The sequence below is a fragment of the Thalassophryne amazonica genome, chromosome 20 (assembly GCF_902500255.1).
Source record: "Thalassophryne amazonica chromosome 20, fThaAma1.1, whole genome shotgun sequence".
Lineage (NCBI taxonomy): Eukaryota > Metazoa > Chordata > Actinopteri > Batrachoidiformes > Batrachoididae > Thalassophryne > Thalassophryne amazonica.
The window spans coordinates 14,336,305-14,354,951 of record NC_047122.1 but is presented as its reverse complement, the minus strand read 5'-3'; the positions used below and the strand labels follow the sequence as shown (position 1 = coordinate 14,354,951).

The following is an 18,647-nucleotide window of genomic DNA, read 5'->3' as shown; positions in this document are numbered from 1 at the left end:
CGATTCTTGAAAAGAACCGGTTCTCGATACCCATCCCTAATCGAACCTCAGATTGAAGAGGAACAATGCGAGTTCCATCCTGACCATGAAACAACCGACCAGCTCTTCACTCTTACAAGGATCCTGGAGGGGGCCTGAGGGTATGCCCATCCAGTTTACGAGTGTTTTGATGACTTGGAGAAGGTGTATGATTGGGTACCTCGAGAGATACTGTGGGAGGTGCTGCGGGAGTATGGAGTGAGGGCTTCCCTTCTCAGGGCCATCCAATCTCTGTAGTGACAAAGCAAGAGCTGTGTTCGGGTTCTCTGCAGTAAGACGGACTTGTTTCCGGTGGGGGTCGGCCTCCGCCATGGCTGTGTCTTGTCACTAATCCTGTTTGTAATATTCATGGACAGGATATTGAGGCATAGTCAGGGGAGGAGGGTCTTCAGTTTGGTGGGCTCTGGGTCTCATCACTGCTTTTTGCAGATGATGTGGTCCTGTTGGCTTCATCAGCCCGTGACCTCCAACACTCACTGGGTCAATTCGCAACCGAGGGTGGAGCGGCTGGGATGAGGATCAGCACCTCTAATTCTGAGGCCATGGTTCTCAGGAAACCAATGGATTGCCTACTCCAGGTAGGGAACGTGGTCTTGTCCCAAGGGAAAGAGTTCAAGTACCTTGGGGTCTTGTTCACGAGTGAGGGGACAATGGAGCGTGAGATTGGCTGAAAAATCGGTGCAGCAGGGGCGGTATTGCATTCGCTCTACTGTACTGTTGTGACAAAAGGCGAAGCTCTTGATCTATCAGTCAGTCTTCGTCCATATTCTCACCTATGGGTTATAGGTCATAGGCCATACTCTCACCTGTTGGGTCATGACCAAAAGAACTAGATCACGGTACAAGTGGCCGAAATGGGTAAGGATCTGGTAAGGATGCCCTCTGGGCACCTCCCTAGGGAGGTGTTCCAGGCACGTCCATCTGGGAGGAGACCCCGGGGAGACCCAGGACTAGGTGGAGAGATTATACCTCCATGCTGGACTCGGAATACCTCAGGATTCTCAGTCAGAGGTGGTTAATGTGGCCTTGTAAAGGGAAGTTTGGGGTCCCCCGCTGGAGCTGTTGTGTACTAGGGGACCAGATGATGATGATGAGTGAGTGATCACTGTGATCATCACAGAAAATCAAAATTGAATTTTCTGTTCCTATGTGAGATTTAGCATCTTGTTACAAACCTCATTAACTAGATTTCTCCACAGGTGTGTTCTTGGTACACAAAGACACAAAGCCGGTTGCAGATACATAATCACACAATAATCAAATGAATGTGATTAAATTGAAGCTAATTTTTAGGAAATCACTTCTGAATTTTTAAATGTGAGAAGCTGCGGTACATTGTACAATAATTGGGCCTAAAACATTTGCATAGTAATTATACTCACCGGCCACTTTATTAGGTACACCTGTTCAACTGCTTGTTAATGCAAACAGCTAATCAGCCAATCACATGACAGCAACTCAATGCATTGAGGCATCTAGACATGGTGAAGATGACGTGCTGAAGTTCAAACCGGACATCTGAATGGGGAAGAATTGGGTTTTAGTGACCGTATGTGGCGTGGTTGTTGGTGCCAGACAGGGTGGTTTTGAGTATTTCAGAAACTGCTGATTTACTGTGATTTTCACACACAACCATCTCTGGGGTTTACAGAGAATGAACCAAAAAAAAAATCCAGTGAGAAGCAGTTGTGTGGATGAAAATGCCTTGTTGATGTCAGAGGTCATAGGAGAATGCACAGACGGGTTGAATTGGACCACGTGATGCCATCATGTGAATGTGGACCAACATGTCTGAGGAATGTTTCCAACACCTCATTGAATCTATATCATGAAGAAGTCAGGCAGTTCTGAAAGCAAAAGGGGGTCGAACCCGGTACTAGCAAGGTGTACCTAATAAACTGGCCAGTGAGTGTAGCTCTTCCGCAAAAACACTTCTTTAAAATTCTATAAAACACCTGTGTGTATCCTCTCCTGCTACCGTAAAAAATATAGAAGGAGTGAGTCACACCTGGAGCTCCGCCCACCGCACCATTTTCTAAGTCTGTACACTCAGACTCGTCTGTGATTGGCCTGTTCACATTTGTGATGCAGCAAATCAAACTCACCTGCGCTTGTGAGAAACGTCAGGGAAGTGCAAGAAAACGTGCAGCAGACTGTGATAAAAGTCGTATAAAGACAAACATGGACGGCGTGTAGCGCAAACAAAACACTGCTGGAGACAGAACTGTAAGAGAAAAAAAAAACAGTTCTGAAACAAGCTTTGGAAAATGGCTGAATAGAATTTTGTGTAAATGTGCAGTCCCCCTAACATTTCCAAAGAGAGCCTGACTGTAACGTGCACAGAGTTCAAAGCTAGCTGCTAGCTAATCTGTTGACTGTTGCAGCAAAGCTTGTGACTGGCTGAACGTTTGGACATCCGTGCATGTGACGCTAAGTTTGCAGATGCCTAGAAAATGCTGCTCGGCTGGATGTGACGGTGGTGATGGTGAAAACCGTGCAGTCACTTAACATCACATGACCAGCGGTTCCACTGTTAGCACCAGAGAATAGACGGCATGTCATCGTCACCTTTCACCTTCAGGCCTGACCACTTCTGAATCTGGAGCTCTGGAATAAAGTTTTGATCTCACCCATGATGAATGATCAGGCTTCAAATTTGCTGAATTCTGATTTCGAGCGACATTGAAGCTACACGAGGCAGAATGTGAAATCCGGCAGCTGTTACTGAACGCTGGCTTATCGTTTGCTGATGATCTGAATCTGTTCTCATCTCTCACAGCCACGGGAGAAAGGACGCATGCGTTTCCATAAACTGCAGAATGTGCAGATCGCTCTGGATTTTCTCAAACGCAGACAGGTGACTGAAAACTCAGTTAGCTTCCATGTTGAGTTTTTGTTCCCCTAAAGTGGAACAAACCTCAGATTTGATTGCTGTCTGGTCTCTTGCAGGTCAAACTGGTCAACATCAGGAATGATGACATTGCAGATGGAAACCCCAAACTGACCCTGGGTCTGATATGGACCATCATCCTTCACTTCCAGGTAACGCAGGCCGGTCAGGCCGGGGTTTGAACCGAGGATCCTCTGGTCTAAAGCCCAATGCTTAACCACTAGACCATCACCTCTCAGTCCCAGTCAGTCTTTAGTCACATTAGCTACAAGAGGCTCAGCCAAAGTGACCAGCTGCCATTTTCAACCAGAGAGGGCGCTTTAGAGCAACAAGAGGCAAGTGATGTACAAGACATTTTACAGAGGCGTTAGCAAGCTAAGTAGTGATACATGAGCATTACTGTGACACACGTTTTACTGAAATAAAAAAAAGTCCCTTCGGCTGCTCCCTTGTTTGCACTTGGGGTCGCCACAGCAAATCCAAGGTGGATCTGCATGTTGAATTGGCACAAGTTTTACGCCGGATGCCCTTCCTGACGCAACTCCACATTACATGGAGAAATGTGGCAGGGGTGGGATTTGAACCCGGAACCTTCTGAACTGAAACCAAGCACATTAATCACTTGGCCACCACCCCTGCACATGTTTTACTGAAATAAATCAGTGAAACAGTTAAGCACGTTATAATCTGTCATCAAACACTGTGCACAATAACGGCAGGTAACCACCAACTGACCACGCCCGGGAACGCCCATCAAGCAACACACGCTAGCTGCCAGTCGCTCATTTGTAACTAATTTGACTGCAAGGTCACGCTTTGAATTAACTTCCATTGTATACTAAGAGGAAGTGTTTTTCGGCTGTTGGGAAAGCTGGACCACATTTAGTGTGTGTGTGTGTTTTTAACTGCACTTTGGGTTTTAAATTCATGGGTCGAATTCTTCCGTTGTGAGTCATAACACTGTTTATTTTCATTGCTTTATGATTAGTTTGCTTCAGTGGCATGAGGGAAAATCAAGAGTGGCATTCTGTGTTTGGGCTTCAGCCATCAGTCTGAATTTATCCCGACGTTGACACAGTAGTTACAGAAGCTGATCGTTCCCAAATGGATTTTATCGGCCATCTGGCAGCACTTAAGCACAACTCTTTCCTTCACTTCGACCTTCAGTCACACCCCTCTGCCCCCAAACCCAGTTTGACGTCAAACTGATGAAGTTTCTCCACATGGTCCTGCACCTCCTCTCCTCCTTCCTTTCCTCTGTCCTCATTCTCTTCCCATCTTCTTCATCTCTAATCATTTATCATCATTCATCATCTAATCCTACTTTCCTGAATGTTTTAGGATCTTATTTCTGCCACATCCGTGTCTTTTTCTCCTGCGCTGCCCTCATCGTCTATGTCTCCGCCCGTGTGTTCTCACTAACACTGGTTCTTTGGTCACGTGCTTAGTTCTGCTGGTGACATGGATCTTCATGTCATTATCTTTCAAAGCTTTTCCCTCAAACTGCCTTGAAGCCACGGTGGAAGAAAGCGTTCAGTCGGCAGACGGGATCCTGATGGGAAAGACGTTTGGTTATTCATCCAGCAGATGCTTTGGTACATTTTGGGAAAGGCGTGGGCGCTGAAACGGGTATGATGTTTATATTGGCCTCTTTTCCTTGTGGCAAAGTGACTCACTCGTTCTCGTGCAAAAGGAAACATGAATGCGCCAGTTCTGCACTCACAACCGAAGAAAACCCGAAGACATTCTGGCAACCTTAAAACTGAACATTAAGCGAAATACAGTTTTAACGAAAACTGTGCTGGCAAAGTGACGGCACGACAAGCTACACCTAGTCATCAAGCAGCAGTTTTTTCTTCACTCAAAGCCACAATCTGTTCATCTCGTCTCACGTCTGCGTCACAAACAATAGTGAATTTCCTCCCGGCCCCCCAGGTGCGGCTCACTTTGTTTAATTCTGGCACTTTCTTACAAATGCGGCTGTGAGGGCGGTGGTCTTCTTTCCGTTCGGTTTCTGAGTCACTCTTCTTGTGAGCATCTGCGTTGCAGCTCCGGGGTTTTCCCGCTGAAGGGAAGATAGCAGAAGGAAGAAGTGACTTCTCTTTCTCTCCACCACCCTTTCCTGCAAAAAGGATCTCTGAGTGAATTGATTAGTTCTGCTGTGACTCATCATCACCATCCCAGTCAAACGCACTGAAAATAGAGCGCAGTGCTAATAAAGATGTTCTTGTTCCAGTATACAAATAATGAATGTTTATGAGTTCAGTGATACAAATATTTCATGAGGTGAAAGATGGAATATTCCATCTTTCACCTCATTAAATATTCTTTCCATTGAAAGAATGTAAAGACATTCATTATTTGTTTTATATAACGACTAAAATAGATCCTCGTCATTTTATATTTTATTAATTTATAAACAACAGAAAAGGGACTTGCATTTTGGTGTTCCACTGGTGCTTAACAGTCCAACACAAACTTTAATTCAAGTCCAAAATTGTGACGATGTAATCCATGATGCCGTGCAGTCAGTGGTGGGCACACTTCCGATAATCCGATAACAGATAATTATGGAAGATAATGTTTTCATTATCGGATTATCTTTTTAGATAAATTTAAAAACCATCATCGGACTAATTATCTTCTGATGAATTACCGTGCGATAACTTTTAGACTGATAACGTACTAAACTAAGCTGAACAGTGAAAAACATTTTAAAAACTGTTAAAGCTGTTGAGACCTACCTGTTAAAAGTTTCATAATAAGCATGTTGTTCTACACTCTGCAAACAGAAACCACTCTATCATCTGTAAGCAAAGGAGAACTGGTGACCCAAAAAAAAGTCATTTCCTTTAATATAATCGCAATGTCACCAAATCATCCAGAGGCATACATGTTTAACTTATGGTTCAAATTTTAACCACTCATTTTAGACAAGTTATTTAAAATTATTGTCATGTCTGAAGTTTATAAAGTGAAATATCAGATATACGAGGTCTGTGATGAAAAAAGTGGTCCTTTTTATTTTTTTCAAAAAATAAATGGATTTGATTCATATGTTTTTACGTCAGACATGCTTGAACCCTCGTGCGCATGCGTGAGTTTTTTCACGCGTGTCGGTGACATCATTCGCCTGTGGGCAGGCCTTGAGTGAGGAGTGCTCCACCCCGCCCGTCGGAATCTCTTTGTCTGAATAGCCGCTGCGGACGGCGCGCGTTGCTTTATCAACCTTTTTTCTGGACCTGTGAGGAATATCTGAGTGGACACTATTCGAGAAATTCAGCTGGTTTTCGGTGAAAAGTTTAACGGCTGATGAGAGATTATGGGGTGTTTCTGTCGCTGTAAGGACTTCCCACGGAGCGGGACGTCGCGCAGCGTTTCCAGGCACCATCGTCGGCCTGTTTCGACCTGAAAACATTCTAATTTAAGGCTTAATTCACCCAGGACGTCGTGAGAGAACAGAGAAGATTCAGAAGAGGCCGGCATGAGGACTTTATGCGGACATTCCACTGTTTAAGGACATTTTGTAATGAAAGACGTGCGCGCAAATTCGCCGAGTCGTTTCCGTGACGACTCGGCAAATCTTTGTGCGCCGCGACAGGAAAAACACCGTGTTGAAAACCATTTGTAAAATTCAGGCGGCTTTTGATAGCTTTCAACAAGTGAGTAACTGAGAAATTGTTTAACAGCTTGGGCATGTTCCAACTTGCCCGTTAAAGTTTCCAACGGAGGTGTTTTTCCTGTCGCGACCCCCCGCGGTCGGGTCCGGCCCGACATGCGACTCTGCCCGCACGTTCTTTCATTACAAAATGTCCGTTAACAATGGAATGTCCGAATAAACTCCTCATGCTGACTTCTTCTGCAAGTTCTCTGTTCTCTGACGACTTACTGGGTCAACAGATCCTGAAATGTGGAAGTTTTCAACTTGAAACGGCGAGACGCTGCCGCCTCGAAGCGCAGATCGCCGTCAGGCGCCGTGGGCCGTCCTTAAAGCGACACTACCAGACCAAAATCTCTCATCAGCCGTTAAAATTTTTACAGAAAACCAGCTGAATTTATCGAATGGTGTCCACTCAGTTGTGCCTTACAGTTTTGAAAAAATTTTGATCAAACAAAGCAGCAGTCTCTGAGCCATTCCTAAACAATGAAAAAATCGACGAGAGGGTGGGCGACTCCTCACTCAAAGACTGCCCACAGGCTAATGACGTAACCGACAGGCATGAAAAAACTCTCGCATGCCCATGAGGGTTCAAGCATGTCTGATGTAATCACACGTGATTCAAATCCATATGGTTTTTGAAAAAAATAATAAGGTCCGTTACTTTTATCACAGACCTCGTATGTTTACGTTTTAAAGTAATGTGCTAATTTTTAAGGTTTTGTGAGCACATGCTGTGCCAGGCAGCAATGCATTATGGGTAGCATAAGGTAATCTCAGACGTTCACAACAGGACAAATGCATTTCAGACACTCTGTTCAGGGTCCACAGATAACAGCATTAAACTCTAGTGCCTAAAACTCTCGTGAATATATTCTCTGGGTTTATAGACATTACTGTATTTGCGTTTGTTAAATTCCACGCATCTTAAATGTAGCAGACACGGATTATCTGGAATTTTGTTTGACATTTTTTCAAGGCCGCTACTGCCATCTACTGGCCAGGAGTGTTCATGGCAGTATTAAACGTCTGGGTACATGGCTGCTCTTAAGTGTTGGTATTGTCCATTGTCCAGGCGCTTTTTGTTTGCATATATTTGTGAACTTTGTATTCTAAAACTACGGTTAGAAGTAATTCCGACTCCTTATCGGTCCACACGAATGAGGTTGGCGCCATGTTTTTAGTTTTTGTGGAAGTGACGACAAGAGAATAAGGCTCCTGATTGGATAGAATTTTAATCAGTACCGCCACCCAAACATTTGGCAGACTAATTACAACACATTTATACGGTTCGATGTGGATGGATTTTTTTTTAAACGACGTAGTGTGGATGAAGTTTTTTTCCCAAACTGAAAGGGTAAGATATTCGGTTTTACAAATACCCGACAACGTGTGTGCATGGCCTTATGTCTGTGAAAGGCACTATATAAATAAATTTACTTACTTACTAATATTGAGTGCACGTTTTACAACATCATAAAAGTTTTAAAACATGCAATTGCGATGACACTTCCAGGGCTCCGTAAAAATGCCTGTTTTTACAAATAAAAATGGAATATTCTACAAAAGCACATTTATCTTTAAACCAACACACGACACATGTCACATTAACGTGTTGGTTTACATAATGGATTACTGAACCAATCACTGTTAGCACGTTTACCCAGAATGCTTTGCGGTCTGTGTTTGTTACAAAACCTCAGAATTAGTGCCTTATTCAACATTAAAAGATATATGTTATATTTTAACTTTGTACAAATAACAGAATTGACATTAATGGAGTTATTCTATCAGTATTTTCAAAAAACCATAAGTTAGTATGACTTTATTTTTCAAGACCTCCGCCTGACCGGAGTATTGAAACTGATAGGGAGCCTTATGGCTGTTCTTGGTGTGCTTCTGTGGTGGGAGCACTGTTGTAAACATGAGCTTCCAGCAGGGGCAGAATGTTGAAAGAAAAATGATTATGATTAGTAAAGAGTTGATTTCGTGGGTGCTCTCAGGATTTGTCTGTGCTGCTTCCTGCAGGGGGCAGCATGGTCAAACATTCTTGCTTATTCTTTAGGTCTTTTACCGCTTTTGATGCTTTCAAAAGTGATCGTGTTAAAAATCAATTTCAGCTCTTTAGTAACTGCAAATGTCCCATAGACAACACCGGAATTTATCGGTTATCGATTATCTGTATCTTCCGATACATTTGTGGGTGGTTTATCGGTTTATCTTTATCAAAGATAACTTTTCAGTTATCTTATTATCTGTTATCGAAGTTAATTTTTTGGTTATCTGTGCCCACCACTACGTGCAGTAACTGTTATGTGTCGGACGCAGCTCGGAGAACCGACCAGCATTTGAAGGACCCAGTATGAAATAAGCAGAGCACGGTACAAAGGCTAACTGAATTTAATACATAACAGTGATACAAAATATACAAAAGAAAGTGCGGTCTGGCATGGTGCGCTCCCAGCAGCGCTAACGGTCCGGAGCCAGAAGCTGTTCGGACCCAAGGACCCCGCCGACACCCCCCAGGTGGCCGCAACAAACCGAGTCTGTGAAAGAAGGAACCATTATGTGAGTCCACACTCTACACACAGAGAGAACACTTAAAGGTGTACACAAACAGCAAACACTTCCTGGCTTGATTACTAATCAGCTTCCCAACCTGCAGGCATGGAACATCCAGTTCACAAAACTCCACTGCAGTGGAAGCCGATACATGACTAACATACAGCTCAATATAAAAAGGTGTGAGGGACACCACATTTACTGACTGTATAAATGTTAGTCACAAAATCTAACGTACCTCAGGAAGTGTGCTGACGAGCGTGAGACCTCACCCCCTCCTCTTTCACAGACCGTGCATCAAACCCTGGACGTTCTCTGCATCCACTGATGATGAGATGGCTCCCGAGACGACGATCTCACCCGTCTGGTCACAAGGTCGAGTCTCTGGCAAATACACACTGTATACTCCAGTCTTAAATGCCACCATGTTCCAATCCATATAGATGCACCTCAGCTGTGAGTCCTGACGAGCCGCAGGTGATCAGGGTGAGGTCCTGATAACCTCAGCAACACAGCCACTCAGTCCCAAATGCAAGCCACCTGGAAGGAGAAACAAAGGACAGAAACAAAAAGGCAGCCAGGCCCCCCCAGCCATATAACAGTACCCCACCCTCACGGGAAGCCTCCCGGCGACCACACAAACCTGGCCCAGGAGAAACACCCCCCTCCAGGGACCATGGCTGGAAACCGCATCTGCATTCGTCTTCCAACAGAATGGTTGATGTCCTCTCCTCTGGCTGCATCCTTGCCTTTGTTTCAGTCAGTCCCTTAGCACAGGTGTGGCCAGGAGTTCTTAAACCTGTGCAGTCAGCCTTTATCCAACCATGTTCGGTCTTTAGTCATAAAACAAAAAAGACAAACACAAACAACCAAAACATCCCCCCTCCCCAGGGGACCGTCCCATCAAACCCCGGGAAGAGGAGAAAAGAAAAACCCCAAACTTAAGCTTACAAATAAAAGTGCTAAAACACCCCCCCCCCCCCAAACGACATGTAGGGACCAACACCCCCCAGAGGACTTCCCGCTAGCTCCAGGAGTAATAACCACAGCCGAGGTCCCTCTGGGATCCAACGTCACCCACGGGGACTCCCAGCGCCTCCCAGAGGACCACTCGTCAACCCCAGGAGACGCCTCCCCTCATGACCAACGGACCCAGCCTCGGCCGACTATGGCTAGATGGACCCACAGCCCTTTCCCCCCCAGAGGACACCACAGTCAAACCCTGAGGGCGGAAACTGGGGGGAAAAAAACAAAAGGGTGAGGTCCTGATAACCTCAGCAACACAGCCACTCAGTCCCAAATGCAAGCCACCTGGAAGGAGAAACAAAGGACAGAAACAAAAAGGCAGCCAGGCCCCCCCAGCCATATAACAGTAACTTTGTGTACTTCCAAAAAAAAGACTTTGTGTACTTCCTCACTCCAGTGAAAAATCACGTCAGAAATTTGTCCAGCTTTTCATCGTAACAGCTCTTCATGCCTCCAAACGACTTACAGCATAGTGGATTTGTTTTTTGTGTGTTAGAAGAATTAGCAGCGTCATTTAGCTCCTTCAAATTGTTGTCTGCCAGCAAAACAAACTCTGCTATGTTTAGCTAAACGCGTCCCAGGTGGTGTGAGCGTGTGCAGTTGTCGGGACGTGCAATAGAACATTTCATATTGCACCAAAATTGCACCCTAAAAAGAACTATTGCACAGTCAGTGAAACACAATGGCAAATAGTATGAATAATCCATGTCACAACATACAACCCACCAATCAAATGACAAGGATCCACTCAGCCATTATACAATAAGAGCTGATGAAATTTATTTCTCAGGACTGGAAGTAGAAAAGCATCAATGTGTAGCACCAAAGATTCACTTATCAACTCTTTATTTCTGAGTGAGCGATCACGGCAAAACCTCCACCACAGAGGCTGTTTGCAGGATTAATGTCATTCACACTGAACTGGGATCGCAAATCTTATCGCAACTTCAAGGTCATTAATATATTCATCACTATTATTAATATTTGTTTATGTCCGCTCATGGTTAATGCGTAACAATAAAGGTACATTAATTCATTCTTAATTATTCCAGTAATAATCATTAACAGCTTGGGCGTGACTGTTTGTTGGGGAGTTGGATATGTGAATTAGCAACCAAACATGCAAATGAGCGACAGTGTCGCAGTTGGTATCTCACTGAAGTGTCCACTTGCAGCTGAAGACAAACGACACTTTTGCGCAAAAAGTGTTCAGCTCTTATTATCCTGCTATTATCTGTGTAGGTAGACTGTGGACTCCACAGCAGATCTGAGGTGAATGTGCACATTGATTTGGCATAGATACATCTTCCTCAGTCCTCCTGTATTTTGGCTCTGACGGACATATGATGTCACATTTACTTGGCACAGCATTTAGCAGAAAGATTTTCCTGGTTTAAAGACCCATATGTTCGCTGTTGGAGCTGGAACTGAGCAGAGTGCTGTTTAATGAAAGCATGTCTTCATATTTCCTCCCTGTTTGTGCTTTCCTCACAACAAGCACATCAAAGAACCACCACCACACATCCTCAGAGAGAGAGAGAGACAGAGAGAGAAAGAGAGAGAGAGAGAGAGAGAAAGAAAGAAGGACAGAGAGAGCACTCTAGATAAAAATAGATTAAAACAAACAGTGGTGCACTCTCCACTCCTGCAGAATTGTGCGCCTCAATAAAAAAAGAAAACAAACAAAAAAAGCATTAAATGCAGAAGTCCTGATGTCTGCTGCAACTGCAGCCAGGCTTGCAGCAGCTCGGCCACTCCAGAAGTGGCTGTCCCTCTCCGATCACCTCCAGAGGGCAGCTGTTCCTCTCTGATCACCTCTGCTATTGTGGCGTGCTCCCCTGCAGCTTGTGCTTGTGGCCCAGTACCCCTCACACAGGTCTTTTATGCTAGGAGTCACAGTTAGTACATTCAGAGGGGTCGCACGACACCAGCAATGGCACTTGGAGCAAACTGGGATGAACCTTATTACCTCATCAACTTTGAAAAATTCAAAATCCAAGTGTGACACTTGCAACACCCTACGAGTGAAGCAAGGGAAGAGCACCACCCAGCAAACTTTTTGTGAAATCAAGTGATTTGCCGCACAGTTGCCATTCACTGGCTGTTGCAGACCAGTGAGATAGGACCCTGATGTTACTTATTCTCCATTGTCATTGATCCCTCTGCAACTTTTCTTTGAAATATTACACCTCCTACTGGATTCATCTGAACTTTCTACCATGCAAGCTAAGGCCATAGGAAGTGGAAAAGTGTAAATCAGGTCAATAATTCAAATCACTACCCCCCAAAAAACTTCTTATTAGACCAGTATGAAATTTTTGTCAGGCAAAAAGTCACAAACTATGCTGCCTGAATTTTTAATTTCCTTTTATATTCCCCACAGAAAGTAGAAATGACTTAAATTAGGCACAAAATGCAGACTGCTTCTCTTCCTGTGGTTCTCATTGGAGGTTGTTTCAAAACCAAACGTGAACAGAAAACAACAGTGATTCTTTGAACCAAATAGATCTGTTAGTTTGCCAAAGTTTCTGTCTCAGGGGAACTTTCTGTCCGACAGGTCAGCTATTTGTTGTTTATTTGTATATTTTTGATACTGTGGCTGACAGTGTTCCACCACTTTCCGTTTCAGATCTCAGACATTCAGGTGAACGGTCAGTCGGACGACATGACGGCCAAAGAGAAGCTGCTGCTGTGGTCGCAGAGGATGGTGGAGGGATACCAGGGTCTGCGCTGCGACAACTTCACCAGTAGCTGGAGGGATGGCAAGCTCTTTAACGCCATCATCCACAAACACAGGTGAGGCGGCTGAACCTCAAGTCTTAAAACTGCCATTTATGTGTAATTAACAGCTCAGTGACATGAAACCTAACTGAACCAGAGAGGTTGTAACACCGATCCATGTGTATAGATTTTACACATTGCTAAAAAGTCATCTTTGTGGACTTTGGTATATTTCATATTGTCATTTTTATCCCTCTGGTATGAAGTATAGAGCGATATAGTGATCAGCATATCCGCCTCTACATCCGTCCTTTTTTAGCGCAATAGCTCAAGAACCAGTTGACCAATTTCATTCATATTTTGCATGAGGGTGTAGTCTTAGTGATCCCCGACACTTTGTATAACTGATTCATGGGGACAAGGGATATGTCATCTCCTGATGACTCTTGTTATTTATTGCAGTAGTTCCTGAAACAGAATGCTGAATTCACATTTTATATGTATTGCTTAACCTTGACATTGGTTATTGAGATCACTTTGTCTGAATCATTCATTCATTCATTCACTCTTCTGGTCATTTACAGTTTTCATTACTTTTGACTGAATAGCTTAAGATTTTTGAGGATAAACTTGTTTTTTTGTGTGTCAATTTCATAAAGTTGGAGGTTCGTTAGGTATTTTTTAAATTAAACTAAGGGTTAAACTATTCCAGATTCATTCACAAATACCACACACACATGGAGTGGATGTCAATCGGCTGAAGACCTCGAAAATTTTCAGTTTTACAGTACAACAAAATGGGTTTGTCAGATTCCCAGTTGAACATTCCCACTTCTGGCATCAAAGCTTTACACTTACATGCATGAAATGAGAAAAAAGATAAAAATGGCTGAATAAGTATAATTTATCATTTGCGCACAAAAAATAATTTGCTGAAATAATTTACATTTAAGGGGCAGCACGGTAACCTCACAGCAAGAAGGTCATGGGATCAATTTCCACCTGTGGCTTTCCTGTGTGGAGTTTGCATGTTCTCTCCGTGTCCGTGTGGGTTTCCTCTGGGTGCTCCGGCTTCCTCCCACATCCAAAGACATGCAGGTTAGGTGGATTGGAAGCTTTAAATTGTCCGTTGGTGTGCGTGTGACAGACTGGCGTCTTGTCCAGGGTGCACCCCGCCTCACGCCCTGTGACCGCTAGGATAGGCTTCAGCCCCCCATGACTCTTAATGTGGAGATGAGTGAGTGAATTTACATTTAAGGTGACTTACTGGACACTTTATTAGGTACTAGAAAGGTGTAACTTACTTGTTAACTATTTCTCTGTACAAATATTTTTTTGCCTCCAAAAAAAAAAAAACACTGTTTGTCGAAGGGACTCCAGTGACTCTGGACCCTATTTTTTGTATAAAAATGGCCTGACCTCGGGCTGAATGTAGCTGCTCTGGTCCACCGGAGAGCCACCCTTCACTGCCACGTTTTAAATCTGCAGAAAGCCTGTATTTTAGTCAAAGCATAAATTTTGGGTGGAGCATCACTTTGCACAAACAAACCCTGCAGCCTCCTTCACTGCATCCGAACAGCATGTGGACTGAGTTGGCGGCATTCTGCACCCAAACAGAGTGTTTTCTCTCAGAGAGACGGCACACCGTATTATAAAGGTATGCGCGCTGAGCGCTCAACAGGTTGCAGCAAAACGCAGCAACGGCAACATTCTGGAAGAGATTCTTTCTGGCTGGCAGGGCCGCCAGACGTGTGGAGATTTAACAGCATCAGAGGTTCAAAGAACGTCAGTTTGGAGACTCAAGAATGGTGGTGAAACGGGAATCGGACTGGAAAGTGTTTGGATGCAAACGTGGACCGTAGCCGCACTGGGATTGTTCTCACAGCTGAAACGTGTGTGTGGCCGAAAGCCTTTCAGCGCGCTGATCCGTTCCAGCCATGCTGAAGCTGAAGAGGAAATTCCACTCCAAGAGGTATGTGAGCAGCGCTTCCAGCAGTGCCACCGGCTCCGTCAGTGACCTGGAGGACAGGGTGGTCATGCTGTGCGAGGACGTCCCCACAGAGAACTCCTTCATCTCTGCACGGGGCTCCCACAATCCCAAATCCTGATTCCAGCAGAGGGTCCCAGAGCGAGCAGCATGAAACCTTCTCTGAGTCTCACGTGATCCACCTCAGCAGAGACAGATTGTCCTGCAGACAGGCTCGCTGCAGGAACCCACACAGAGTGTAAGAACATTCAGCATTATCAACAGGTTTTAATCAATCTTCACTTCAACATATTTATGTCTTAGCTTCATAAAGGACTCTGCATGTACTTGCATGTCCTCCGGGCACTCAAGGTGTCTCCTGTCATCATACTCTGAATGGGGAATTTAAAAATTCTATATTAGTGAGGACTAGTTTTTACTCGTTGTTTCTGGTTTGAGGCCACAAGCAAAATATTAATTATGTAAAATGCTTTACTTCCAGTTATCGCCATGAAACGATGGCTGACAGGTGAAGAACTGGAAGATGCTCAAAAAGAGATAGAAGGAAGAATATATTTACCAGCTGGAAGCCTCAGTCTAAGTCCACCTGGAAGTGGCTGACAGTCGTAACAGGATAATGATCCACCTGTTGTGTTCTTGCTTGTTGTTTCCAGGCCCACGCTGATCGACATGACTAAGGTGTACCGGCAGACCAATCAGGAGAATCTGGAACAGGCCTTCAGTGTGGCCGAGAGAGATCTGGGCGTCACCAGACTGCTGGACCCAGAGGGTGAGAACCGGGGTTCTAGCTAGAACCATGTTAGTGCTGAGTAAATTACGTGATTGCGGCTCACAGTCTGGGGTCCATGGGCCCCTAGTGGGGTCGAGTGGGCGGAGCCCCCTGAAGCTATAGGTTTTAAACCTCTTAAGACGTTATTGGCAAGCCCTATTTTAAATCATTTTGAGTGGTTTTAGATGCATTGAAAGCAAGAATAATAAACCAAAAAAATGACATTTATGTTGTAATATTTGGAATACCAAAGTTCTTTTTTAAATAGTTCTGTCAAAGTCTAAGTTAATAAAATAAATAACATTGAAAAGGTCATAAATAATAGTCAAGGTTAAAAAAAGCATTCATATTTGATGGACATAGCATTTGCTCTCTTCTTCAAAAATAACACACAGTACCTTTAATCCATTCATAGAAGTTTTCGTAGACCATTTTTGAGTGGGATTGCGTTACTTTTTAAAAAGAATATAACCACTAATTGTCTTGTTTGAACAAGAGCTGAACCTGGACTGATTTGATTTAAATCCTGGATGAAAAACTTTTTGAATCAGATTTCCACTTTCCTGTTTCACTGAGGCTTGTAAATGCTAAACAGTTTGTAAACAGTGCCAATGAAAAGTATGTGAAAATGAGTGAAGTCCTCTCCCCCCTCCTTCTCCTCCTCTCTCTCTCTCTCTCTCTCTCTCTCTCTCTCTCTCTCTCTCTCTCTCTCTCTCTCTCTCTCTCTCTGGAAACAGGGACTGTAAACTGTAAAATAAACCATACATTTCTGAATGTATCTGTATCTACGGACACAGAAGGAACACTGGATTACTGAAAGATTTTGATGGAGTTTATTTGCTTGACGCTGTGCATCAGTCAGAGCGGACGCACAGGGTCTCCACTGTGAGCTGCCTTTACTCAGCGCTGTGGATCACAGAACACTGAATGCAGCTGACTGCTGATCTCCACGAAGAAAATGAGAAATATATTTCTTATTTCTTTAATTATTTGGTTGAAAATGCAAAATAAAGCAAATGTACGACTCTGTAAGCTTGAAATACGATCAAATTGGTACATTTTTCAGCAACATTTCAGTTCATTTTTTGGAAAATCCGTGCTGGGCGGGATAGCCAATTTGAACGGAAATTTTCAGTGCTTGGCGTTGTCACCCGGTGCCGGCCACCATAGCTAGAACCCTGGTGAGAGCAGTCACTCTGACTGTCACACTGAGGCTGAAGATTCACCATAATGATCGTTCTTTTTTCATGCCCCAGTTTATATATCAAAAATTCCACTTGAATTTTGTAATTCACCAGAAGAGAAGTGATTTTTTGTTTCTCCTCCTGGCAGATGTGGACGTGCCACATCCAGACGAGAAGTCCATCATCACGTATGTCTCCTCTTTGTATGACGTCATGCCCAGAGTGCCGGATGTTCAGGATGGAGTTAAAGCCAATGTGAGTCGTAAAGGATTCTGTTCACAACATTTCATTCTGTGATTGTAAACGAGTCAACAAAAATGAAACTTGGATCATAATGATGAGGAAAAAAGTATCATCATGTAAAAATGATCCTTTTCATGCAGAGAACCCTCCAAAATGGTACATATTATAGGGAGTTTTCTGACCTGGTCATGAGACATGCACAGACTGTATGAAGTATGCAACAGCTTTTAGTAAAAAAACAAAAACAAAACAAAAACAAAGAAACCCTCTGCTAACATCATGAAACAACACGTGGAGCTGCTAATTCACCTGGAAGTACTAAAAGTACTCAATTTCTAAAAATCCTCAATTTCCCTGAGGGAGTCTTCCAAAGGGATCAGTAAAGTTCTTTCTAATCGAAAGTAATGAATCATTTTACAGTGTAGCCAAAAGAACAACAAGCTTTCAAGTGGGTTTAGTATTAAGGCCTGAAAATGATGGAAAGCATAAATTTAACAAACCAACACTAATCATATTCAGACCCAGAATCGGATTGAGACTGAGATTTCAGTTTTCAAACGTGTGTTTTTAGGAGCTGGAGCTGCGTTGGCAGGAGTACTATGAGCTGGTCACCATGCTGCTGCAGTGGATCCGACACCACATCCTCGTCTTTGAGAAGAAGAAGTTTCCCACCAGCTACGAAGAGATCGAGGTCAGAGGATTTCATTGTCAAACTTCATTTTCATAAAACCTGAGGCTCACACCGAAAGACGTCAACCATCACTTGCGTTGTGGGGGATCCTCAGCTATGACCTCATGGTCATGTGATGTGTTTCTCTGGTCATGATCCAGCATGTAGGTTGTCTTAGTGTGCCTGTGGACTGCATAACTCAGACTGCTCCAATTGCGCTTGAACTAAATTTGGATTTGCAGGAGGTCTTAAATCAAGGAAGAGATAAGGTTTCCTGGAATGTCCAGGATCTTTTTACTTTCTAATTCATATATTTTTCTTCTGCCCCCTCCAACATGTCCAGGCTTTAGTGGAAGTGTGCGCTCCAGTCGTGATGCTTTTTCTGATCTGCAGGTTCTTTGGCGTCAGTTTCTGAAGTTCAAGGAAATGGAGCTCCCAGCAAAAGAATCAGACAAGAATCGATCCAAACACATCTTCAGGTCTTTTGAAGTGAGTGTAAAATAAATCAAAGATATTCTTTCTACAAATACAACAACATATTCTGGTCTCTTAAAGTCATTCTGCTGATGCAGCCATCAGAGCAGATGTTTGGGCCTTAAGGATGTTATCACTTAGTCCTGGTTTGATTTCCAGCCGCGTTCACGTCTCGACTGTGCGTCATCACATAAAAAAAGCAAAAAAATCCAAACATAAAAAACAAATTAGGAACCGATATTTTTGATAAACTACACCCCCACCCCACCCCCCCAATCTCAAGGGTGCCGTCCAGGCAGGTCAAGTCAAAGTGCCGCCATCTTACCATCCCATTGACGTGGAGAAGGAGTGGGGCCGTCTGCACGTCGCCATCCTGGAGCGAGAGCGCCTCCTGAGGACAGAATTTGAAAGGCGAGTACACCGT

At 43.9% G+C, this 18,647-nt stretch overlaps 1 protein-coding gene across 18 annotated transcripts in view; it reads left to right on the top strand.

The window, feature by feature from the left end:
- Window positions 1–18,647, top strand: part of pleca (plectin a) — a 281,468-nt gene that overhangs the window by 219,932 nt on the left and 42,889 nt on the right. For all 18 annotated transcript variants that reach the window (XM_034161212.1, XM_034161211.1, XM_034161209.1 and 15 more), the window contains 8 exons: window positions 2,819–2,896; window positions 2,989–3,081; window positions 12,805–12,971; window positions 15,537–15,652; window positions 16,985–17,091; window positions 17,651–17,770; window positions 18,143–18,238; window positions 18,507–18,634. In XM_034161212.1, the coding sequence (XP_034017103.1) occupies window positions 2,819–2,896; window positions 2,989–3,081; window positions 12,805–12,971; window positions 15,537–15,652; window positions 16,985–17,091; window positions 17,651–17,770; window positions 18,143–18,238; window positions 18,507–18,634 (905 nt within the window). The remainder of the gene's footprint in view (window positions 1–2,818; window positions 2,897–2,988; window positions 3,082–12,804; window positions 12,972–15,536; window positions 15,653–16,984; window positions 17,092–17,650; window positions 17,771–18,142; window positions 18,239–18,506; window positions 18,635–18,647) is intronic.